Source organism: Erpetoichthys calabaricus, chromosome 1 (genome assembly GCF_900747795.2).
Source record: "Erpetoichthys calabaricus chromosome 1, fErpCal1.3, whole genome shotgun sequence".
NCBI classification, from domain to species: Eukaryota; Metazoa; Chordata; class Cladistia; order Polypteriformes; family Polypteridae; genus Erpetoichthys; species Erpetoichthys calabaricus.
The window spans coordinates 197,948,717-197,974,511 of record NC_041394.2 but is presented as its reverse complement, the minus strand read 5'-3'; the positions used below and the strand labels follow the sequence as shown (position 1 = coordinate 197,974,511).

Below are 25,795 nucleotides of genomic sequence, written 5' to 3'. Positions count from 1 at the left end.
GTGTTTTGAGTTTATATGCATTTTTTTCTTTTCAAAAAAATCCCATTAACTTTAAATAATTGAATCGTTTAATGTGCCAATAAGCACTGCTTCCTTTACAAATTCTACCAAAGCACCTGCTGTCTTGCTGTCTTTTTTTATTATACTTTCACACAAGTGTATTTTTCAATATCAAATTTCACCCTTATGTTGATTTTACAATGTATTGTGTGACATATGTTTTAATCAAAGAGTCTTTAACATGCATTGAACATGCCCTAATTCAAGACCACAACTATTCCACTGTGTAGTTTAGTAAACAGGTATTGGCCAAAAGAAAAGCTGCTCAAGCTTCATATAAGTTTATTGCTGTACATAATTGTGATATTTGTAGAAGGCATTTCTTGCATGGTTTGTATCCATCCCAAAGGGATATTGGTTGTCTTGTATGATGACAAATACATACAATACCAGTTTTTTGGACATTACTTACAAAGAAAGTCTGTAATGCATCATATTACATATAAGTAACTGAAAATCTATATGCCCATACTGCAGGTATAAATTCTGATATGTTTGGGGAAAAGAGGTAAGTTTAAAGAAATGCATATCTCTTTAAGAGATGCATTCTTTTTTTGCAGTATTACACAAATTAAGCTTAAGGAGTATGGCAGTGGGGATAGTTTTGATGCAAGTCAATTTTCTCTTTACCATACCCTTAAAGTTTTCATAGTAACCACTATTTTCGGTGAACTGCTAGCTCCTGCTTTTGACATAGCATTTAATGACACACGTGGTCCCTTTATGCATTACATGGAAATTGGTTATTAAATTAAGCGTCAAAAATGAGTTTGGGAGCTTATGTACATTTTTTTTTTTTCTTCTTCGGATGTTTGTTGGGTTGTTTTTTTTTTTTTTTTTAGTTAATCTTGTGCCTTTTTTTACCGAAGAAGAATTGTTTTATCTTTAATATTCCTTAAATGTATTTTCTGCTTCATATTATAGCCTTCATCTATTTCATCAGCATCTCCTGTACAGCAAGTGAGTTCATCAACCCCTACATTCACAACACAGTGTTCAAATCAGCATTTGGAACATCCAAGAAAGCCAGGCCAAAACTTCATGTGCTTATGGCAGTCATGTAAAAGGTACAGTCTAATTTTTTATTGTATAATTTTTATCTTGCATAATTTGTGGAATTTCACTGCTTTCAAAACATTTTTTTTTCATATCCTTACCATGCAGTATAACAGATCAACTATATGGAGTAATTTATTCTATTTCAGGTTATTTTTGAGTAATCTTTATGAAGAAGAGGGATCGGAGACTGTTTATCTTTTGCTTAATCTATCGAATTGCAATTCCTAGCTCTTAATTTCCATAGAATGTTTATATATTATATTCTCTGTGTTCCTAAATCCATGGCACACATTGTATTTCATGTTTACCCCCAAGTTACTTTATAACTTTTTAAAACATCTCATTCTGACAAAGTTATATATTACATGGATGCATTAGCTTTTATCCTAAAATCTACAATACAACATTATCAGAATCTTCAGTTCCTCTAATTGTGAGATGTCCACTTTCTACAAATATGGAATTTATTGATGAGTAGTACAAAACAATAGGGCAAATGGCACTGAAAGGTTGAAGATGTCTAAGCTAGTGTTTTTCATATTAAATACCCACCAAAGCACAAGGAAAAGTGGAATCAGAATAGGATCAAAGAATCAAATTATCCCCAAGTAACATACAGAAATTTTTGCTACATTATAATAAACTAGGGGGCTCTGTCCCCTGCTCGCTTTGCTCGCCCACCTCCGGGTTTGTTTTACAGGATATACAATATAAAGAGATTGTTATTTTCATGGGAATTGTTACATATGCTTTATTTTCACTTTTACTTTAAAACTTTTGTAAAATCAACACTTGTCCTTTATTTCTGGCTCCGGGCATGGTTAAATCTTTCTCGCAGGACGTATAACACTGCTCATGTTGTGAAGGGGGGGGGCGTGTTGAACGCACGCTAAGGAGATGCCATCTTTTTTTTTAGAATAGAGAGACATTTAGCAAACCCATTTTGGTAATGTATAAATTGACACCTAAATATGGAAACAAATAACAATTTACTTAATTACGTTAGGAGTCTGATTGAAAGAAAAAGTTGGCAATGATTAAAACTTGCATCCACGGGGCACCCCAGAACTGAAAATGGAATCCGCTGAATTATGATGATGACCTTAGTCATTGTCATTAACATCTGTGTTGTTAATTGGCAGCTAGTTAAGAAAATGAGGGAATTTTTAACAGTGAATGCCTTTATTTAAGACTAAGAACCCTTTAAAGGTTGAGAATTTAAAAAAGCAAGTTAACTAAAATGAAGCAGAAAAATGTTGCTTAAGAAACAGTTGCTTTAGCAACAGTAATGGACTTCAAGATAATAGATTGTGATTGAAAAAAAATCCCATAACTACCGTGTCCAGACTGGAACAAACTTGAGGACTCCTGTTGTAATATATGGAGCAGCATGAGTATATACTATCTTTAACATTTCGGGGTACCACTTATTAAAAGAACTATGGTAGTGCATAATTGTGTTAGGATTGTGCACAAGCACCTATATGTAAAAAAAAACAAAAAAACAGTAAAGGAGGGATACATACTATTTTCTTTTGTTTGCTAACAAAACTGTTACTATTTATCTATTAATCATGTTGGTTCATTGTCTTTTCCACATTTACAAACACAGCAAAAAGTCATACATAGTGCTCCATGGTGGTAGTTTTAGACCTTTTTCCTGTTTGACCTATTAAGTTCATTTCCAAGTGCAGATGTCAGACAGCCTGTGCTGTTATACATAAATACTTTTGTAACATATTGCTGTTTCTAAGAAATTTAAGTCACTTTTGCCTTGATATTATGATGTCATGTGTGAATCACATGTTGATAACCAGTGATGAAGGTTTCCAACCTGGTTTCATAACATAATATTTTATGTAACATGAGCCAACCTAAATTAGTTATATGTTGGCTACATACATCTCTCACTGTATTCAGACTGTGTGGTGCTGTGTTGGCTGGCACAACTTTTGTTTGCTTCTTGCCTTATACCCAGTTCTGCGTGGATAATAATAATGTTTTACTTCAGTAAAATCAGTATTGCTTTAGACTACACGTTACTTTAAAAATTGGACTACGTAACACAAGCTACATTTAACACATTACACCAAACAGTACTCCTGAGGTTGTGCTGCTAATCTTAGAACTGTATGTTTAGCTCACCAACATAAATTTAGCAATTTCTGAAATATTGAGGCAGCTGCTTCTTACTCTTTAAGTCCAATGATGTATAATATTGATATGTCCTACCTCTTGTGCCGATGACAGAGTTGGCTAAAGAAATTTTTGTCTTGTGCAGAGAAATGGGTCTTTTTTTAATAATAATAATAATTATTTTTTAGACTTTCCAGTGCCCTTTTCCACCTAGTGTATAGAGTCTACTCTTTAACTAGGGCATTCCTACTGTACTATATGGGGTAGTGTTGGCACTGCTTTATGTTCAACTTTTAGGTGTTCTGCATGTCATCATAAACATACAAATATGTTTATTTTACATTATGCCACTTAATGTATGTATAAAATTGTATGTGATATTATTTGTACATTTAGACCTCAAATAACATTTCTTTATGGTTGATGGTCAGGGTATGTTGTTATTTTATGAATTTTTAAGTGATCATTTCAGGATCACATTAGTGATGGGGTGGGATGTGGGCAACCAAAATCTCTAGGTTAACCATCTGTAGAGTCTTACTATATTATAATGTACTAAGTTGCATTGTTCTTAACTTTTATGCAAAACCATGAAGGGATGGTCCTTGATGAACTTTTCAAAGACCTGTTTCAAGATCAGAAATAAGAGAAACTGATCAAACTAATTCTAAGCAGCAAAATTATAAGAATTTAGTTAGACATAGCAGTTTCCATGGTTTTATAATAGTAATATGAACAGTCTTACTAATCTTGCATTGTTCTCCCTAGCATCTTTTAGCCGGGCGCTCCGCCCGGCTAATTTAGTTGAGCCACCCAGCTGTCATCTCGCATGACAGTATGAGATGACAGCCGCAGATCTAATGATCTGCAGAAATGGCAAGGGACGAGCGGGCGGGTGGGCAAATATTTTAGAAGCAGGATCACAAGTTGCGAGGGGAGAGGCGTGGGACGGGATGTTGCTGATCACTTGTTGCTAAAGCTAATAGCGGGGACGAGGCGGAGCGGAGTTCACAAGCAAAGAGTATGGGGAGGTGGGCTTTCGAGAGGGGGGGGTGTACATGGTAATAGCGGGGGCGGAGCAGCTTACTTACAGTAAGTAGCAAGGAGTATGGAGAAGTGGGCAGACGAGAGGAGGCTGTACATGCTAATAGCGGGAGCGGAGCGGCACTTCACAAGCAAAGAGGATGTGGAGGTGGGCGGGTGAGAGGAGGACTGATAAAATTAAAAAAAAGTCTAGTGGAACCAGCCTGTCAGATTTCAGAAAAAGGGCGTCAGGAAGTGACGTCTCTGTTCTCAGTGTCAGTGCAGTCTGTGTAGTGCTGCTAAGCTTATGTCAAGAATAAAGTCGACATTTCCACTTTATTCTCGACATTTCTACTTTATTCTCGACGTTTTTTTATCTTGAGATTAAAGTCGACATGTTGACTTTATTCTTGTTGTATGTCATTAAAGTAGAACATCGTAAACTAAACATCTTAAAATGAATATTTAATTTACTAGATTTTCTCAAACCCCGTCATAAATTATGTAGCGCATGAAATGCTTTGTGTTATCATGTGGTGATTGGTTATGTGGAGAAAGAAAAAGGAAGGATAGGAATTGGGGTTTTGGAACGTCAGATAGAGACAGCACGCATGCAATAAAGAGAGCCCGCTCAGAAGAACATCCATTGAATTCTGTGTTCGTGTCTCCGACCACCAGATCACAAATCCAACATTTACACAATATTTAAGTTAAACCTGTGTGATACCCATTCATACATCCAGTTTTTTGGAGCCTCGTCACACCTGCCATAAAGTTATCTACACTGAATGCACACCTGTGGACCCCTTACTGCGAGGGAGCAGCACTACCTCCACAATAACGTGCATGTTTAATACCTGCTTTAATGCATTTCATCATGAAAATGATATCAAGTATTTATCTTAGCATTCTAAATGCTCAGAGAGCAGGAATATCATCAAGTGAATGCATTCTGTGCGGCGATCCCTCCCGGTGCCTCCTCAGTGAAAAAAGGAAGTCCGTTTAAGAAGCGCGTAGTGAGTAACAACTCATTCGGGGAACAGTTAACATAAAGCATTTAATGTACTACATTACCTTACAAGGGGGCTCCGCCCCCTGCTCGCTTCGCTTGCCTACCCCCGGCGTTGGGTATCCTGAAATACCTTAGTCGAGCTCGTTCGTTTTGGGGCCGTGCCCGCTTTGCCTGCGGCATTTCAGACGCGCGTTGTAGGCGCCTGCATTCATTGATTTTATCCAGGCGGGCTCATGTTTGTATATCCGTCAGTCAAGGTCGTTCGTTTTGAACCCGTGCCTGCTTTGCTTCCGCAGTTTCAGACGCGCGTTGTAGACACCTGTGTTCATTGATCTTATCCAGGTGGGCTCGTGTTTGTATCGTTGAGCTGTATTGTGTTTGAATTTGGTGTAAAGCGTTCAACGGTTTGTACAATCCCAAGCAGCACATTATTCCTAACTTCACTCCGCAGTAGTGCCACTTACAATATGGCGGTGATGCCTGCGCCTTCACTCCGCAGTAGTGCCACTCACAATATGGCGGTGACGCCTGCGCCTTTTGTACTATCTTTGTGGACCTGTGGGGCCTCCGTAGCCTCTCACGTACGACTCTGGGGCGCAGCGCAGAATCCTCTTTTCTGTGTGGTTGTGTCGTTAGTGGTAGGTATGGGCGCGTTGTTGCTTCATTTCTCATTCACGTTAGTTGAGCTCTTTCATTCTTGGGCCATGACTCCTTCGTTCGCGGTGGATACGACTTTGCTTGCGGTTTATGGAACGCGCGCCTGCGCAGAACGTCTCATAGTCCCATCACCGTGTCCCTGTGTCCATATCCGGTGTATTCTCGGTTAGTAATATGGATGACGAGATTTGAGAAAATCTAGTAAATTAAACATTGATTTTAAGATGAAGTTTAGTTTACGACATTCTACTTTAATGACAAAATAAACTATGAGAATAAAGTGGAAATGTCATCTTTAATTTCGACATAAACAGCGAGAATAAAGTCAACATGTCGACTTTATTCATGACATAGTGTTTTTTTTTTCTTCACTGTGCCTGTATTTTTTTTTCTTCACCGTGGCCCTAATACGCTTTCGTAGTTTTGTTAAAGTGACCCATCTGCCATTCCTTTTTTGTTCATATCTTGCCCTGCCGTAGTGCAAGTGTGAATTGAAGATCCAACAGGCTCTCACTTTCCCACTCAAAAGTCTTATTCATAGGTACTTTTAATTTTTTCCAAACGTTTTACCAACATGAGCAAAAAAAAAAAAGTGTTCAGGAAACAACACTGCTCAGTTATTTCAGAAAAGAGACGCCACAGACTAATGAAGGTGCAGTGTCAACTCCTCATGTGGCAATTTCAGACAAAGACATTGCAGAAGCTGGTCCATCAGGGGAAATCTCTTCAGCACAAACTCTGCCAATTGATAAATCTAAGCACCGCTTATCCGGCATAAACAAACAATGGTTTAAAGATTTTGATTGGCTAATGGTCAAAGAAAATGGTATGTGGTGCTCATTGTACATGAAATATTCAAACAAACATCCCCCAAGGAGGGAGTTACTTTGGGTAAACGTGCCATGCACAAGAATTCGAAAAGAAAGCTTGCTGGACTGTGAAAAAATTAAAACGTACTTTGAGTCTTCTGCTGACCTTTTACGAAAGCGTGTACTAGAGCAAACTGGAATCGGTCAAATTAAAAGATCTGTATCTGTGTTAAATATTTAACTTAGAGAGATGCCAGATCATTTCCAGATACCTCTGGGGAGCTTTAAGATCCATGTATTGGTTGGCAAAAAATGAGTTGCCACATACAACGTTGTTTGAAAAGCTGTTGGAACACTGTAAAGAAATGGGTTGTTCCTTTTTACAACATCTCAATGTTGGTAAAAGTGCACATTACACCTCTGAAAGAATAATGCAAGAGCTGCTGGATGTCTTCTTAGCTTCAGAAATAAAATCTAGCATACTGAAAAATATACACGCTGAAAATTTTTTCAGTATTCTGCATGATGAAACCACAGACATCTCAGTTGTAAAACAATTAATTATTTACATTAAATATGTTTGCCAGGTCACTAAAGAGGTCAGAATTAGTTTTGTATCAACCCGCAATATGATTGATGGCTAAGTGGAGACTATACCAACACACTGAGTGAGACTATGGACACTCTAGGCTTGAAAACTGCTAATCTGGTTGGACTAGGATCAGATGGAGCGGCTGTTATGATTGGGAAACAGAAAGGTTTGGCAAAACTACTTAAAGATAAAACATATGGACTCTTGGTCAACTGCCACTGTGTAAACCACCGATTGGCCCTTGTAACTGCCCAAGCGGCAGCTGCTGTACCTTATTTAACAAAACTGAATGATATCTTAAGGAAGTTGTTCTATTACTTCCAAAATTCTTCTGTTAGGATGGCTGGTTTAACGGAAATTCAAAATATTCTGAACATTACCCAGATTAAGCTGAAAATGGCCAGTGTCACTAGATGGCTGTCTCGTGACTTTGCAGTACAGTCACTACGGCAGTGTATGATGAATGTCATAGCTGTGCTGGAAAGAGAGGCCACTGAACGAAATGACATCATAGCTGAAGGATTAAGCAGATGTACAATTTTGTTTCCTCCCTGATGATGCTTTCAGACATATTACCTTTGTTGTCCAACTTATCTAAGGCTTGGCAAAGGCAAGATGTCAGTCTTACCAAAATTGAGCCAGTTTTTCTCGCCACAAAATTGTCCATCATGGAGTTGAAAGACACTCCTGGGAGATATTTTCAAAGCCTTCATCATTGTCTGGCAGAAGAATGGTCAGATCTCCACATTGTTTATACACAGAGTGATGTAATGTCATTCAAAACTGCAATATATGATAAATACCTAGAGACAGTTGTCAAGCACCTAGATGCAAGATTCCCTGACATGCCAAATATTTCCAGCTTTTCAAAAGTTTCAATGCAGAAACTTACGATTCAAGCGAGTCTGCTGAAATTCTTTTCGATCATTACTCCAAAAATGGTAACCCTCCAATTTTAAAATTTGAAAAGTAGCAGGCAAGAATGGACAGTTGTGTCAAAAATGATCAGAAGTCAATCATACAAAGACTTCAGTCCAAAACAGATTTTACTAAAAATGGCAACGACATCAAAGCTCAAAGAGTCGTTTCCAAGTTTAGCCAAACTAGCTCACATTGAGCTAGTGATCCCAGTGAGCATAGCTGAATGTGAAAGGGCGTTTTCTGCCCTTAAAAGGATCAAGACATGTTTGAGAATCAAAGCATGCTAAATAATCTCACGCTGATCTCCTTGGAGGGCCCAGATCCTGGGGACTTTGATTATGGGAAAGCTGCAGACAACTGGGCCTCTAGGAAGAAAACAAGAATAAATATTTAACTAAAGACACCTTCTGCATATGCAAGTTGGCTTTGAAGAATATTTTTTAATTTTTCTTCATTAGGTTTCCCATACTTTTTTTTCATTGTTTTCACTTTTCTTCCCAACAGCGACAATACTTGTGCCTCTTGGTTTATGTCATAACAATTGTTATTTAAATTTTTTGTTAGGGTTGCAGGATCCTGAATTGGATACTTCTTAAATTTAATAAAAATATTCTGGCACAAGTGTCAAACTTTAAAAAAGGAAGTCATATTGAGCATTGGAAAATAATTAATAATAATTAACTAATAAAAATAGTGCACATTTAATTTTCCCCAACACCAAATTTCCCCATCCCGCCCCACCCGGCTTCTTTTTCATGCCACCCGGCTGGAAAAAATTTCTGGGGAGAACACTGTCTTGATTTATGTTCTAAAACCGATTCAGCCAATATAGTAGTGAGAAGATGTTTATACTAAACTAGAATGCTTTACATCCCGTTGTAGCTATTTTTTTTTTGTCTGGGGTATCTTGTGATCTCTTCTGTAGAATCGATTCTAATCTGCAGTCCTAGTTTTGATTCCATGAATCTTCTGATTTTGAGTTTAGGTTAGACAGACAGTGTTAAACAGAGTATATAAAATTGTAATAAGAATTTAGCAAGTGTACTGTATGTAGACTAAAGATCAAAAAGGTGTAGCAGTCTTTTTATTTACATTATATAATTTGTTAATACATTATAGGGAGAACAGCTGTCATGTTTTATTGTTTTCCACATGTCAGTTTTAAATATCAACAGTTGTTTCCAAATGAGTATTCTTTAATTAAGCCTAAATATCTTAAATTAATGTTCTTCGCAGGTTGACAAAATAACTGACGAGGTAATGTGTTTTACTTGTATTTTGTTTTCAAAAAGGAAATTAAGTTCCTTTAAGAAAGGTTAGAAACACTATAAAATGTTTAATATTGTTGCTAACTGTACGTCCTGTCCATGTGGGGTTCCTGCCTATTTCCCAGTGATTGTTAGAATAAGCTTCATCTGCCGAGTGACTCTGCCTTGAATAATTGGGTTAGGAGAATGAATGAATGGATGGATAGATACATAAAAAGATGTATTCAGACTAAAATAATGACACAAATAGTTTACATGATAGAACTGCTGTACTATTTAATATTGGATTATTGAAACTTCTGGTTTATAATCATCTTTACCGTAGTGATGTTTGTCACATAACAGTGATGCCTCTAGTTGTTTTTTTAAAGGTTTTTTTCCTTTCTCTAAATGTTTACAAATCATCTTTTGTCTGTTTTTTAGGTGGTTTGAGACACCTTCTCAAGTATTTTACCATGCTGCCACACAGCATGGAGGAAAGGAATCGTACCCAGGACAGTGTTTTTGGGAAGGCTGCGAACCTTTTCCTCGGCAGAGGCTCTCCTTTATTACACATTTGCAGGCAAGATATCTTTATGTTGAGTGCAGAATGCTGCAGAAGAAAAATTACAATTTAAAATTTATTAAGGAGTATATAGTTTTAAACATTGCTTACAATATTCCCTAAATGATTCATGTGGTATTCTTAATTTTAAGTCAAGAAATTAGTAATGTTGTTTTCAAATGTTTTTTGTTGTTTATTAACTCAGTATTGTCCATAAAAATCCCAGGTAGTGAATTTCCACCTCATAAACATATTGTACATATCCAGTACATTTTCTGTCAGGTAATGTGCCCCAGTATCTCATTGAAAGAGGTATCTGGAAATGATCTGGAAAAATTCAGTCTTTTCACTGGAGATATCTGGAGCCTTCTTTTTCAGAAATCCATGTTATACTGTATATTGAGTATATATTGACTAATGAATGAGGAGAAGAGGCGGAACTTTATATAGAGAGTTATATAATATATTATAAAAGGCGCTATATAGCGCCCGACCCGGCACAGACTCAGGCAGAGGCACGTACTTAAATAAATACTTTATTTCTCTTCAGCCGTGGGGCACGCCTTCCCCGTGTCCCACAGGCCCAACACAGTCCCAAATACACTCACAAATACTCTCTCTATCCCTTTTACCACCACTCCTCCTCAGGCTTAGTCCTCCTCCTCCCGACTCTGGCTCTCTCGAGTGGTGGTGGCTGGCCTTTTTTATACCCCACCCGGAAGCGTTCCAGGTGCTTGATTACCTAGTCCTAATTGACCTTCCGGGTGGGGCTGACGAGTCGAGTCCATGCAGCTCCCCCTGGTGGCCATCCAAACCCCCAACCAGGCTGTGGAGGACTCCATCTCCCATGGAGCCTTGCGCCAGGTTGGGGAATCATCGTCCACCAGGGAGGCTACCACCAAGCGTCCCGGGGGGAGGTACTGAGCTGCCCATGGTGGCTCCCCCAGAACAGATGCAGCAGGGGCGTCCCTGCCGGGCATGGGTCACGGCTGTCCTTCACAATATATATATATATATATATATATATATATATATATATATATATATATATATATACACATATACAGTATATATATATATATATATATATATATATATATATATATATATATATATATATACTCTGTATATAAACAAAAATGCTTGTAATTTGCAGGTTCTGAACCCCTGCCAAGCAAAAAAAAATTGTGTTGTGTGTGCAGGAATATACACATTGCACAAAACAGATGTAGATGTTCACTATATCACCAGCACTGGTAGAATACCTCTCAGAACAAGGTGCTGCTTATTTAATGATGGTTAAACTAAATTAACTGAGCCTTTGCAAAAATCTAGAATATTCTGAATAGTGCGAGAGGTAGGGGTTTCCGTCAAGAGGATTGTAGACTAGTGAGCAAGAGAAAAGGCCATGCTGAGCGCATTTTGTGGACAAGAGTACTGACAAGTGGCCAGCTGTTGCAAAGTACAAATGCCGTTGTGAAAGTTTCTTTCAAGTTAGGAAAAGTGTGTAGTTTGTTTTTCTTCCTGTCTTTACATCTTCGGTGTTGCCTTCTTCTATAGCTGCTAATCAGGAACTATATGAAGTTTCCTTTGACATTTTAAACATCCTGTGCCAAATGCTGTATTGTTAAGTTACTGGATGTCAACTTAGATAGAAGTGATAAAGCTACCTGGCATTTGTGAATTATTTGTATTGGTGTTTCCAAAGTAAGCGTGCCCTGTATGAAACTTCCCCATTCATATAGTCTGTTAGAGTACACATTCCTACTGTTTGAGTTTCTCTGTAAATGTGGAGCTCCTAAACACACTTACTCATTTAGAGCCATTTAACAAAACCACTTAAACCATTTAAGAGTCTGTGCTGTCTTTCCTGGTAGTATGTGTGCAAGCCAATGCTAAAATGCACTTTCAAAGACTTTGTTGTAAATTGTTATAAAGTATACAGCGATTTGTATTTGTACATATTTTGCATTATACTTTGTACTTCATAGCATCTCCTCACATCACTCAATCAATAAGCTATATGTTATTTATAAGCATAGCAATTGGATGGCAAATAAAACTACTGTTGTTTATACATCTAAACAGAAGTTTCATATAATAATTTTTGTTTCTATAGTTTGCTGAATCTTTTCCTACATGCCTGTAACACTGAAAAAGCACAGATTTGAGCAGTTTTCTCAATGGCAAGTAGTACACTGACAAATAACCACGAAATAATGCATTTTAAAAAATTGAATAGTAGCAAATTTCTTTAATGGTGAAAAAATCATGTTCTCAAAAGAACTGTCACAATCCTCACAGTAAGCCTGAGCCTTTATTGTAACATACTTTCACAGGAACCAGTTTGCATTCTGATGGCTGGTTTTTGAGCCTTAAAACAAAACACATAAAAAATAAGGGCCATTGACTTTGGTAGACTTTGGAGCGATCAGGCAAGAAGCAGTAAGGAGTATTAAATTTCTGCAGAAATGCATGGCATTCTCTTCGTTTCTACTGTACATACATACATATGTATGGATATATGCTCATATTTAATATATGTATAAAAAACATACACAGAGGGTCTATGGCATATACAGTATACATAAAGTATGATATAAATAGTTTTTCCAGGTGTTCCCATTTCTCTTGTGTGTGCCATATTTTAATTTTAAATAATAAAGTAAATCCCCCTTATGTGGAATAATCACTTAATGTATTTTTTTTTATTATTATTATAGGATAAGCACTGCTCTAAAGAAGCTCTTCTTGCTGGATTGAAACAAGAAGAGCAGGCTCAATGTACAAATCAGAAAACTTCCAAGTAAGAATTTAATATGTAGACCCTGTATATGTTGTTTTCAGAAGTAGAACTGTTTATAAGAGTTTAATTATTTTGTTTTACCTTCTGTAGATAATTTTAATGGATTAAATTACATTTGAAGATTTACATAAAATGTAATACAGCAAAAACTGTATTTTTAACAACAAACAGTAACTGTCGTTGCTGTCTCCTTTTTAAAGAATTTCTTTATAGTTGCGCTCCTTTGCCGCTATAGAAAATTGGGTAAGGATTCTTTTTATGACTGTCTGTGATATCAGCAATCCAGAATGTATTCATTCACTATCTCATAACAGCTTCTGTTAAAGTACAGATGTTTATCAAAGAATGCTGTAACTTCTTTGGATCATGTTGACAGCTTATTTATCGAATCTAAAAGATAGTTTCCAAGAACAACAAACAATGCATGATATAATAGCTAACGCATTGGACTAGAACCTCTGTTTATTGCTTTACATTCCACCACTTACTTATAGTGATTTTATTAAGTGACAGACTAAACTCACCATTGCACCTTCAGTAAAAATAATTAAATGATTTACTATGTAATTGTTTTAAGCAGTTGTGGATGTAAATACATGTAAATGTAAACACATTGTCAGTCAGCGTTGGTAGTGCTCATGTCCACATACCAGAGTCTACGAAAAAACTCGTAGATCCGGCCCACCGTAAAACCGTTTTCACCTCTCTTTTGTCTTCTAAATGTGCCGATTAAGACAAGCAGCAAGCAGCCGGCTGTTCCATCCCCCACCGTCGCAGAACGTTCACTAAGTTTTCCCAGCTCATGCCTTGTTTGATTATCTGGGAGTGACTGAACTGCTGGAGTTTTAGAGTGGAAATAATAGATTGTGATTTGGAACACATGCATTTCATGTGTGTGCCGTTTCTACAGTAATCTGTGTAAACACATTGTTAAAACAGAAACTTTTTCATATTTTAGTAATAAATGTTACAAAATGTAGGCATAAACTATAGAATGTGTGAAGCCTGAAGTCTAAACATCAAATAAACACTTTTACAAAAGCTTCAAGGATGACATGACACCTTCCGTGCCGTAACGCTAAGATTTGCAGACTCAGAGCGCAGCATCCCTGCTGTGCCTCAGAGACCCGAGTTTGATTCCCCACTGGGGAGAAAGTGTTTTTTTTTTTTTCTTCTTTATAACCTCAAACGGACATAAAATTTATAAATTGGTATGCACTGTAAATCGTTAAGTTTAAAATGTCGATCGCGGTTATTTCTGTTGATTAATTCATGCTTTTTACTTAGATTCAGAACAGGAGCCTCCTTATTCAGCTTATTCAGCTTCTAATCTGACTCTAACAGCGCCAGTATAAATTCTCACCCGATCTGACGCTGTTTGTTTTCAAATAATATTGCATTACTTCAACGATTTTTTCTGATTGGTACTATTCGCGTCATAAAATGATTTCTTCAAAACATCACATATATACAGTGCATCTGGAAAGTATTCACAGTGCATCACTTTTTCCACATTTTGTTATGTTACAGCCTTGTTCGAAAATGGATGAAATTCATTTTTTTCCTCAGAATTCTACACACAACACGCCATAATGACAACGTGAAAAAAGTTTACTTGAGGTTTTTGCAAATTTATTAAAAATAAAAAAATTGAGAAAGCACATGTACATAAGTATTCACAGCCTTTGCCATGAAGCTCAAAATTGAGCTCAGGTGCATCCTGTTTCCCCTGATCATCCTTGAGATGTTTCTGCAGCTTAATTGGAGTCCACCTGTGGTAAATTCAGTTGATTGGACATGATTTGGAAAGGCACACACCTGTCTATATAAGGTCCCGCAGTTGACAGTTCACGTCAGAGCACAAACCAAGCATGAAGTCAAAGGAATTGTCCGTAGACCTCCGAGACATTATTGTCTCGAGGCACAAATCTGGGGAAGGTTACAGAAAAATTTCTGCTGCTTTGAAGGTCCCAGTGAGCACAGTGGCCTCCATCATCCGTAAGTGGAAGAAGTTCGAAACTACCAGGACTCTTCGTAGAGCTGGCCGGCCATCTAAACTGAGCGATCAGGGGAGAAGGGCCTTAGTCAGGGAGGTGACCAAGAACCCGATGGTCACTCTGTCAGAGCTCCAGAGGTCCTCTGTGGAGAGAGGAGAACCTTCCAGAAGGACAACCATCTCTTCAGCAATCCACCAATCAGGCCTGTATGGTAGAGTGGCCAGACGGAAGCCACTCCTTAGTAAAAGACACATGGCAGCCCGCCTGGAGTTTGCCAAAAGGCACCTGAAGGGCTCTCAGACCATGAGAAAGAAAATTCTCTGGTCTGATGTGATGCCTGGCATTCACACCAAAGAGTTCAATCATTGTCTCGTTTAGACACAGCTCATCACCAGGCCAATGCCATCCCTACAGTGAAGCATGGTGGTGGCAGCATAATGCTGTGGGGATGTTTTTCAGCGGCAGGGACTGGGAAATTAGTCAGGATAAAGGGAAAGATGACTGCAGCAATGTACAGAGACATCCTGGATGAAAACCTGCTCCAGAGCGCTCTTGACCTCAGACTGGGACGACGGTTCATCTTTCAGCAGGACAATGATCCTAAGCACACATCCAAGATATTAAAGGAGTGGCTTCAGGACAACTCTGTGAATGTCCTTGAGTGGCCCAGCCAGAGCCCAGACTTGAATCCGATTGAACATCTCTGGAGAGGTCTTAAAATGGCTGTGCACCGACACTTCCATTCCAACCTGATGGAGCTTGAGAGGTGCTGCAAAGAGGAATGGGCGAAACTGGCCAAGGATAGGTGTGCCAAGCTTGTGGCATCATATTCAAAAACACTTGAGGCCGTAATTGCTGCCAAAGGTGCATCGACAAAGTATTGAGCAAAGGCTGTGAATACTTATGTACAAGTGATTTCTCATTTTTTTATTTTTAATAAATTTGCAAAAACCTCAAGTAAACTTTTTTCACATTGTCATTATGGGGTGTTGTGTGTAGAATTCTAAGGAAAAAAATGAATTTAATCCATTTTGGAATAAGGCTGTAACATAACAAAATGTGGAAAAAGTGATGCGCTGTGAATACTTTCCGGATGCACTGTATGTCTTTCTTTTTTTTAAAATGTGCGTTGATCATCGCCAGCAAGTTGTAGCACACAGCAACTGGCCACCTGCATATTCTTGCACGCACTGAATAAGCGCGATTCAAATGTTAACAGTTCTCACACACGCAAGGATTGCCTTTCCTACATTTACAACATGTGTACCTGTTACAATGTACACACTTCTCTTTATGCTGTGGTTTCTATTACACACCTGAAAGAAAGACAATACTGTATATGTGAAAACATCATTGTACTAAATGCAGTATTATTTGAAAATGAACAGCGTCAGATCGGGTGTGAATTTATGCTGGGACTGGAAATTCACTGATGTGGAATCAGTTCTGTATGGTTGTGGGTGTGAGTGGTGGACATAACTAGGAATTACTGTGAGTGTGCGTGGTGTTTTGAGATAATGAATAGAGCTGCAAATTACAGGTGCTTGTTCAGTGTAATAGGAACCATAGCACAGAGAGGTGTGTACACTGCAACAAGTATACATGTCGTAAATGTAGGAAGGGCGGTACTTGGGTGTGTGGGAACCATTAACATGTGAATGTGATGATTTTATATAGCATGGAACGGAAATCAGCAGTTCTTAGCATTGCACCACGCAAGCTGTCATATCAACCGCCTACTGTACCCTGCTTTCTTTTTTCTTCGGTTATAGTCTTGAATAAAAGTACACTTATTTTGTTATACTTTTACATCAACATATCTTCCTGTGTTTGAGCGACATGGGCATGCTCAAAAAAATACATGTGTAATGCCACGAAAAGTGCACGCAAACACTTTAGTTCGCAAGCATTGGTATGAGAATGCAGTCACAAGTACACTGAAGAGCTATAGTGCATCTTTATGTGAAAACAGCAGTGTCAGATGGGGAGTGTCTGATGATTGCATATAGCGCTGAAGTTACTGCTCTTTACTATGCTTTCCTCTGCATGTCGTGGAGTACAAAAGAAACGGCATACAGTAACGTGTGGGGATTGGCAAGATCGGGGAAAAAAAAACATGCGGTCACTGATTACAAACCACAAGATATTATGCGAATGAATATGAATAATATGAATAATGTTGCATTAGTGCCACAAAGTTTTCCGAAATGTACTATATAGGTCATAAAATTAATAATTCCAAATATCATATATACCTATATCTCTGTTTTTTTTTTTTTTTTTGACAGTATAGACCATAAGGTACATACTAATTAAGCGTGAGCAGGAACACTCAATAAAACTGAATAAAAAGAAAATCAAGTGACGGTGAAATACGAAGAAGGCAGATTCACCAGCATTTGTGTCAGATCCCTTGGGGGGGCGGTAGTATTTATCGTGATACACTGCAGAGCTATAGAGCGTCTTTATGTGAGAACAGCAGTGTCAGATGGGGTAGGGAAGGATCCTGAACGCGACTGAGAGAATGAAAAGTGAATAAAAAAAATAAAAAACAAAAACAAAGCTAACCTTTACAAGTATCATAAATTACACCGGCTGTTACAGACTGAAATCAAATGTATCTTTTTATTCTAAAATAGTAAAAATAAGAGCAGTTCACCTCTCAAAAACGAGTCGTGCAGGATCGAACTCGTGACCTTTTGATTCCCAGTCAGCAACTGATACTGTTGCGCCACGGCGGCAGTTATAGTAAGTGAGTGTCAATGTTGCACAGTAAGGCGCCTTTTTTTCTGCAGTTATGTTTTTGAATAAAAGCGCACTTGTTCTGTTATATTTGTACCTTTTGTGAAAGTGTTTCTTTGATATTTGGACTTAAGGCTTTATACATTATATAGGTTATGCCTACATTTTGTCATTTACTATTAGAATATGAAAAACGTTTCTGTTTTAAAAATGTGTTTACACAGATTACTGTAGAAACGCAACACACATGAAATGCGTGTGTTCCAAATAACAATCTATTATTTCGACTCTAAAACTCCACTTCACTCCCAGATAATCAATCAAGGCATGAGCTGGGAGAAGTTCGTGCATGTTCTAAGTCGGTGGGGGGATGGGATAGCCGGCTGCTTGCAGCTTGTCTTTAACTGCACATTAAGAAGACAAAAGATGATGGCGGAGAGGTGCAAACGGATTTAAGAAGTGATTTAAGGTGGGACGGATCTACAAGTTTTTTCGTAGGCTCTGGTAATTCCAGTGTTAAATGAGTACTAACTGAATCCAAGCCATTTGAGGGTGGTCGCGCTGGGGTGGAACTTTTAATCCTCTTCTTTTTTAAAATCTCTATTCTGCAAATTAAAATTTTTTTTGTTTTTAATGTAATATTAGTTGAATAAATGCAGTTGATTTTATGAAGACTAAGTCCAATTTAACTGTTGGGATGTTTATATTTTTTAGTTTTTATGAAACAGTAATTACATTCCTTATAGCAACATATTTTTATAGTATATGTTTTTGTTGTTTATTCAGACAGCAACCACCTGCTGGTAGCACTTCCTCTCCCAGAGCACAAAAGGCCATTGTAAATCATCCCAGTGCTGCTCTTATGGCACTTCGAAGGGGGTCTCGAAACCTTATGTTTCGAGATTTTACGGTGAGTTTCTTTCAAGTAATTTGTTCTTCTGTTTTTTCTATACTGCGCACATGCACCCATACATATACAGTATGTGTGTGTGTGTGTGTGTGTGTTGATTGAATAAACCAAAACATTATTTCCCCTTTAGTTAAAAATCTGAATTTTGGAAAAATGGTACATTGAGGATAATAGTATATCTGGACTTCAGTTTATCTATATTTAGGGTTAAATCTCCTCCACACACAACAGGAGAACTAAATGATTTAACTGACTTGATGGAAGGGAAATCAGAAATATTGTGTACAAAAAAAGTACTCTGTTACTTAAATAGTACTTCTGATACATCTGATTACCCTTGGCAGTATGAATGAGGTCTATTGTCTTGGGAAATTTTCCAGGCGAAGCCAGGCAACACAGCTAGTATATATATATTAATGATTACACAGTTGGAATATATATATATATATATATATATATATATATATATAAATAAATGATTATATTTCTATTTTTTCCCCATTTAGGATGAGAAAGAGGGACCAATAACCAAACACATCCGGCTGACTGCTGCCTTAACGTTAAAAAATATTGCAAAATATTCAGATTGTGGTAGAAAGTAAGTATGCTATACCATATACTGAAGGTTCAAGCATGTTAATTTTACAGTTTGCTCCACATGTTCAAACAACTTGAGCATTTTTGCCTTCACATCACAACGATTTGCCTCAATACCAGTGTTTTCTCAAAACTATGTACTTCAGTATCTGTTGGTGTACATCTTCTTTCGGTCTTTTTCAGCTTTGCATTTTTAAACCCCTTACTTAGGTATTTCTCACTTCCAGTATCCATAAAATGTCTACAATTGTACAGTGTATGTTTTGCTTTTAATGCCAAAGAATGAATGAAAACACGCAGAAATTATTTAATGTGCATCTTTCCATTTGTTACCTTTGCAGAAGGTAACTTCCATTTCTATGCATCATGCCACCTTCAGAAATGTTGCTCATATCTGTTAAACATTTTGCCTTTGTATCTAGCAACTGTCTCCCACTTTTTTTTCTCAGCCTTTTTTATACATGTTTTTTTAACATAGCCTGGTATGCATATCAAAACTTTCCTTCAAGAAAAGCTTTCTCCTTCTGCTCATTATATTACATCAGCATACTATCCATCCATTTTCCAACCCGCTGAAACCGAACACAGGGTCACGGGGGTCTGCTGGAGCCAACACAGGGCACAAGGCAGGAACCAATCCCGGGCAGGGTGCCAACCCACCGCAGACATCAGCATACTACCACAGATTAATTTATCATATTTTCTGCAAAGTGTGCAACTTCACTTTTAATCTATTCTGCATCAGCTTTATAGCATATGCGCTACCTGTGCACATATCTGTGAATAAATATATATATTTGGTAATTACAGTTCAGTCCATGCCAAGTTAAATAGTCACTCAAAGAATTGGCCCAGTATGAACAAGTGTGTGATTCCATATACCCTGCAATGCTGCATACAGATGCTTATTGCCTTATGCCACTGGGAAATTGATTGATGAAATAAAATTGTATGTGCAGTGTTACCATCTTTAGCATACATGTTTTTTGTTTAGTCCCACATTACAAAGGTTTACAAGTTAGGTTAAATGGGTTTCGTGTGAGTGTTCCATGTCATGGACTGAAATCCCAGCAAAGGTTAGTTTCTGTCTTGTGTGTTCTGCTCCTAAGATAAGCTTAGTCTCCAGGTGAACCCTCTGTTTGATAAAAGTGCATTTAGGGAAAAATTATATATGTTGCAGATTTTTCCTTCAACCTCACTCTTTCCACTGGTGTTCCTGCCTTCTGTAACGTGTTTGTATCTGCACTATGGTGGGAGTGTTAGGTGCTAAAAGTCACTGTTCTCTTTTTTCCCATACAGGTTAGTAAAAAGGCATGAAAACCATCTGTCTATACTAGCTCTAAGCAACATGGAAGCTTCCAGCACGCTTGCCAAATGCCTTTATGAACTCACGCATTCACTTGAGCCGTGAAATAAGACTGGGGAACAGACTTTGAAATGCTGCAGCAAGGAAGTTCACTTTTTGTAGAGATGAATTGTCTTTTAAAGAAATGATGAAAATGAACAACTATGGGGGAAAAAGCATTTTTCAAATGAAAACAGTCTTAATGGGAGATGGTGACGTATTCACAGTTTGGCATATCCTATTTGCTCCCATGCTGCAGAAATTTTAGCTTTTTATTCTGATCTGCGAATGAATCCCTTTGTTCTTAACAAAAACTGCCATGGGATCTTCAACCAGCTGTCTGCAGGATGCCACTCAAAGCAGCTTTATCCTAAAGGAAACTGGTGTGGTCAGAATTCAGTACCATCCACATTGGAACAGATAAATTTAATATAAATAAACTTTACAATCAGACAATATAAGCATTACTTATTTTTATTCTGTACCCAAAACGAGCACATTTTTATATTCATGGACTATTTGATTAAGCTGGTTTGAATACAAGTTTCAGCACACCAGAAGTATGCCTCTTTTACCAGAGGTTACAGCTAACGACTAGCTATGGATTGTGTGTGTTTGTTTAGAAATTGGTAGCTTGGTTTTCTTACTTGAGCCAATATATTTTCACTTATTTATTATCAAATTACCAATATGATAAAAATGTAAATACTTGTGAATAGAAAAAAGACAAATAAATCTTCATGCCACTGCAGCCACTGGAAACGTACTCTGTGGTGTCATAGGAGCATTATTGGGTAGGTTTCAAGGTTTTTATTTTTTTTTTTTGTTTTGTTTTATCCCAATCAACTGTATCAAATGTGATTATATACTCAGCAGTGGATGAATGTTCTTAAAAATCTTTGTAAATACTGAAAAGGTACTGATGCTGTAAAGTTGGAAAAAATGTTTTTTGTGGAACTGTGATTTTTTTTTTTTCTCCTTTTTTGTATTATACACCTTGTAGAACTCATTTTGCTGGCTGAAAGAGTATGAATAATATATCTCATGTCATTTTTGTAGAAGAAAAACTATTGAAGGTATTTTTGATTTTTTTTTTTCCCTAACATGTATCCACTGTAAACGTTTTGTCACAGTGCAAGCTTGGTGCTTGTACAAAATTTTTTTGTATTTGTAAATTGGTTTAAATACATGGAGTTTTATACAGGTTTTCTCCTGTGTTATATTTGCTTTATGTGGAGGTATGATATTTTCTTCACTACTTTTCCTATCTTAATATAGTGTGGAGTTTTATTGTACTATTTTTTTCATTCTTACTACCATACCACATTCCTGCTCACATCCCTAAATTGTGTCCTCTTTACAGCGTGTTGTGTAACCATTTATAACTGCCTATTGCCTGTTGTATTAGCATCCAAAACAGGGGAAATCATCCCATCACCATTTCTGCTGTGTCCGTAAGAAGTGCAGTAAACAAAAAAAAAACAAAAAAAAAAAAAACAACCAACTATAGTCATAACAGTTCATGTTATAGAATGGCTTTATTTACTTTGGTGACTGTTTATAGTTTTTAAATAAAAAACTGAACATTTCTTGTCTTTCCTTTTTCATTCTGTATGGAATGTATTGGCAAAATTTGCTTTTTATTTTGGTAAAGAGCAGTCAAGTTTTTCGAATCATTCATTTTCAAAGTAAAGCATATTGCTAAAAACACACAGTTTAATTTTCAGTTGCTTTTGCAAGCTTTAGACTCACATTTGGCCATTTTCAGAATTTCATGTACAAATCTTTTAGATTCTGTTTTCTTCTTTGAAAAATAACCTTCTTGTGATTAAATTATTTAATGTGCCTTCCTTAACAAAAATGTTTGTGATATTTTAATAAACTTTTTTTAAATAATACTAAACTCTTGAAAAATCTCTAGACAATTATATATGTACTGTTTTAATTTTACTGTTTCTTACTTCTGATGTTCAAAAAAAAAAAATCACTGCACCTGTTTTTTCCATATAACACACTGATCCTAATATTTATGGCCATAACATTGTGTTACATTGTCTGTCCAGGTAGTATGGTTTAGTGGATGTGTATCTTCTCCAAGAAGGATTTCCAGCTTGCGTCTAATGCAAATATGAGAGTATCCAGCCCACCTACACCCTCTACATATTTTAATGTACATGTTTAATATCATTTTAGTCAAATTACCAACAAATAAAAAATAATCCAAAAGGAATTTAGAATTTATTATTGATTTTGCTTTTCCTTCTCACTGGCCACGATTTGCTAAGTGTGAGACATTATACAGTAGTGTAAATGTACAAGTATGTTTTTATTACTCCTATGCTGTGTACAGTTTTTTGCAAGTAGGTTCATTGTGTTTCACTCTTCGACTTTGAGAATTAGATTTCACTATCGAACATAATCAAGGTGAGCAAAGTTCACTGTATAAATGCAAAAAGAGTCCCATTTAATATGTACTTTTTAGGGCCAAGGTCTGGTGCCAGTTCATTTAACCTTTTAAATCCCATTGAGTGTTTTTTTTTTTTTTGTAAGAAAAAGGAAAAAAAAATATATAGCACCGTTTATTATACATGTTCACTTATTCTTAACACCCGAAACAGTTGACGCTCACACATTTCTGGACATGACTGTTTTCAGTTAAGAATCTTTTATAATGCACTAAAAGAAAAAACTTTTCATCTTAAAAATTCTGCTGAATGCTAGGAAAATTTTAATATTTTGTTTTTTAACCTTGCACTCTTTGTAATGTGTTTACATTCTTCTCTTTAACAAATCTCTGCAATAATATTACCTTTAATGTATGGTAAAACTTTTGTGGGGACATGAAGTGTAGAGAAAGGAAAAAATGACATTGCCATGAAACCTGTACTGACTTCTTATTGCCTCAGTGTAATAATTCATCCCATAGACCCACAGTAGGTATAAACAAATCTATTCCCATGTTGCTCTCATCTGATTTAAATATATCATTGACAAATTATAGGGATCTTGTAGGCAAAGTTAACTGCGTACAAAAAAATTTCATGTTCACACACACTAATTGTGCTACTATCATGATAGCAATTTGTGACCTCTGCATTTTTTTTCCTCTTCCCCTGTCATGACATCTTAGGCCTAAATCCAAGACTTCAATCCAAGAAATACATTCTAGCGAAATATGTTATGACACGCTTAGAAGAAGTACACTTCCGTATTAAGTGTCTCTTATTTCAACTCATATAGTTAACTTTTGAGTAAACTGCATTATATACTGTTTTGGTCTTAAAAACAAAAAAACAAAATTGCTGAACTGAGATACTGAGTTTTATTTACTGATATCCATCAATAGCCAGTAGATAAATTTGATACACTGCACTCCACGTGTCATTCATGATTCTTTTTTTCTTTTAACTTTCACATTCATTAAGTCATCTTATTTGCATTACTTTTGTTTCTCTCATATTCCCTCCTTCATTTAAATAAAACAGTTGTGCAGCTTGTATATTGTTCATACTTGACAATGTTTGTTAATGTCTTGTTGCATCTTCCAGCTTGCACTGTTCTTTGGAGGCATTTTTGTCTGCCATTACACTTACTGCAAAAATTAGCCTTTTTCAATAAAATGAAAATATATAAATGAATATATTAAAGAACAAACTTGATTATTAAGTCTTGTCTAGAGCTAAGTGAAAGTTTTTTCTTTGTTTTGTAAACTGTCCAATGGTTTCATTTCATATTTTGTAGATTAAAAACAGCACTTGTTTCTTTACAGTTTGTTTAAAGAGTACCTCACATTAATTACACAACCTACTTTTTTTCTTCAAATTTACCATTTGTATTTTTCTGAAGAAAAACAAATGTCCAAGCTCAGCGTGATATGGTAAAACACTTTATCAGGTAAGGTCACTCTTCTTCGGAGCAAATACATTACCAAAAAAGGCTACAATAGGATCCAAAAGTTGTGGTTGTTAAAAGTTGATCATGGAGAACACAGGTGTTTGCCACATAGAGACTTTTACTGCATAGCATATTAGAATATTCATTACTTGCATTATTACATTTTCCAAATTATATTTGTGGTTCCTGAATGGTTTAATTGTAAGATAATTATAATGCAGGCTTTAATTTATTGCACGCTCATCGTTATTTAGTTTTCTTGGGGATAATATTTTTTTTTTTTAATTATTTAATACAGTAAATTTAAAGAAATCTGTCATAAATTTATTAAACAGGACTTTGCGCACATCTTTAAGAAACTTTAAAGAGAAAATAAGTGTTGAATTCTTTTATTTTGTGATTCTATTAATTTTTTGAACATTTTGTAATTGTGAATAGTGCTATCAAGCCTATCATAAAAAAACTGCTACACTGTTAAAATCAGATTAATATGTGCCTTAGTTTGTAAACCAATCTCTACTTAGTACCTAGTTAGTAATACATAAAACAGATCTGCATTGGCTTAAGTGGATGTTTTTTTTTTTTGCCCATAGAAAACCCAGCAGTCCTTACAATATCATCAACACATTAGTCCCAGTAGGCAAAATAGATACTAACAAAATTTCCCCCCTTTCTCCTCCCTTTAGGTCAGTTGGTTTGCTCATTTGTGTGGCCTTTGAAGGAGCAACTAGCATGAAAACTGGAGGATCAGTCACAGGTCAGGAAAAAGCCATGGATTATGCCAAGGGTCATCCTGTTCTAAGTTGCAATAGTTTGCATTATGTTAAACATTTGCAGGCAGGTCTTGTTTCCTATTTTGTAATGCTAAAAAAATTGAGTATCATCACCTTACTGCTTAGTTAACCTATTTAGAAAAGGAAATAGACCTACTCTGTAACACGTAAACCTAAAAAAACAAACCTACTGAATATTTATTTATTGTCCTCTGTGAACAATGTCTAAACCGATGAAGGGTTACAAAAGAGAATGAGTGTCCCTTTATTTCAACATCCAGTTACTGAATGTGCTGTAGGTCCTGGGTTGCCCAACCTTAAAATGGGTATGCAAGTTTTTAAATCCAGATAATTGCAATTAGGTAGCAGAAAACTGCATGCTATGTGCAAATGTGGTTACTGTTATTGAATAATGCTATTCTTTGTAATTGTTATGTAGACTGTCTTTTTAATGTCATTTTTCAGGTTTGCTTGTTTCCTACAGCCTGTCATCAGACTGCTCCTTGCTTATATGCTTGACTTTGCCACAAGTCTTTCATTAAATAACTATGGCAACAAGGATTGCTTCACTTATTAGTAAATAATTTAATGTAAGTGTCGTATAAACAGAAACAGTGGAATTGCATAATGGCTAATGAGGAATTCAATAA

At 36.5% G+C, this 25,795-nt stretch overlaps 1 protein-coding gene across 1 annotated transcript in view; it reads left to right on the top strand.

Moving 5' to 3' along the window:
- Positions 1-21,975, top strand: part of arid2 (AT rich interactive domain 2 (ARID, RFX-like)) — a 183,628-nt gene extending 161,653 nt beyond the window's left edge. Inside the window, exons 16-21 of the mRNA XM_028810674.2 lie at positions 985-1,127; positions 9,961-10,099; positions 12,805-12,887; positions 18,413-18,536; positions 19,043-19,134; positions 20,433-21,975. Of these exons, the coding sequence (XP_028666507.1) occupies positions 985-1,127; positions 9,961-10,099; positions 12,805-12,887; positions 18,413-18,536; positions 19,043-19,134; positions 20,433-20,544 (693 nt within the window). The 3' untranslated portion in view covers positions 20,545-21,975. The remainder of the gene's footprint in view (positions 1-984; positions 1,128-9,960; positions 10,100-12,804; positions 12,888-18,412; positions 18,537-19,042; positions 19,135-20,432) is intronic.
- The last annotated feature ends 3,820 nt before the right edge of the window (positions 21,976-25,795 follow it).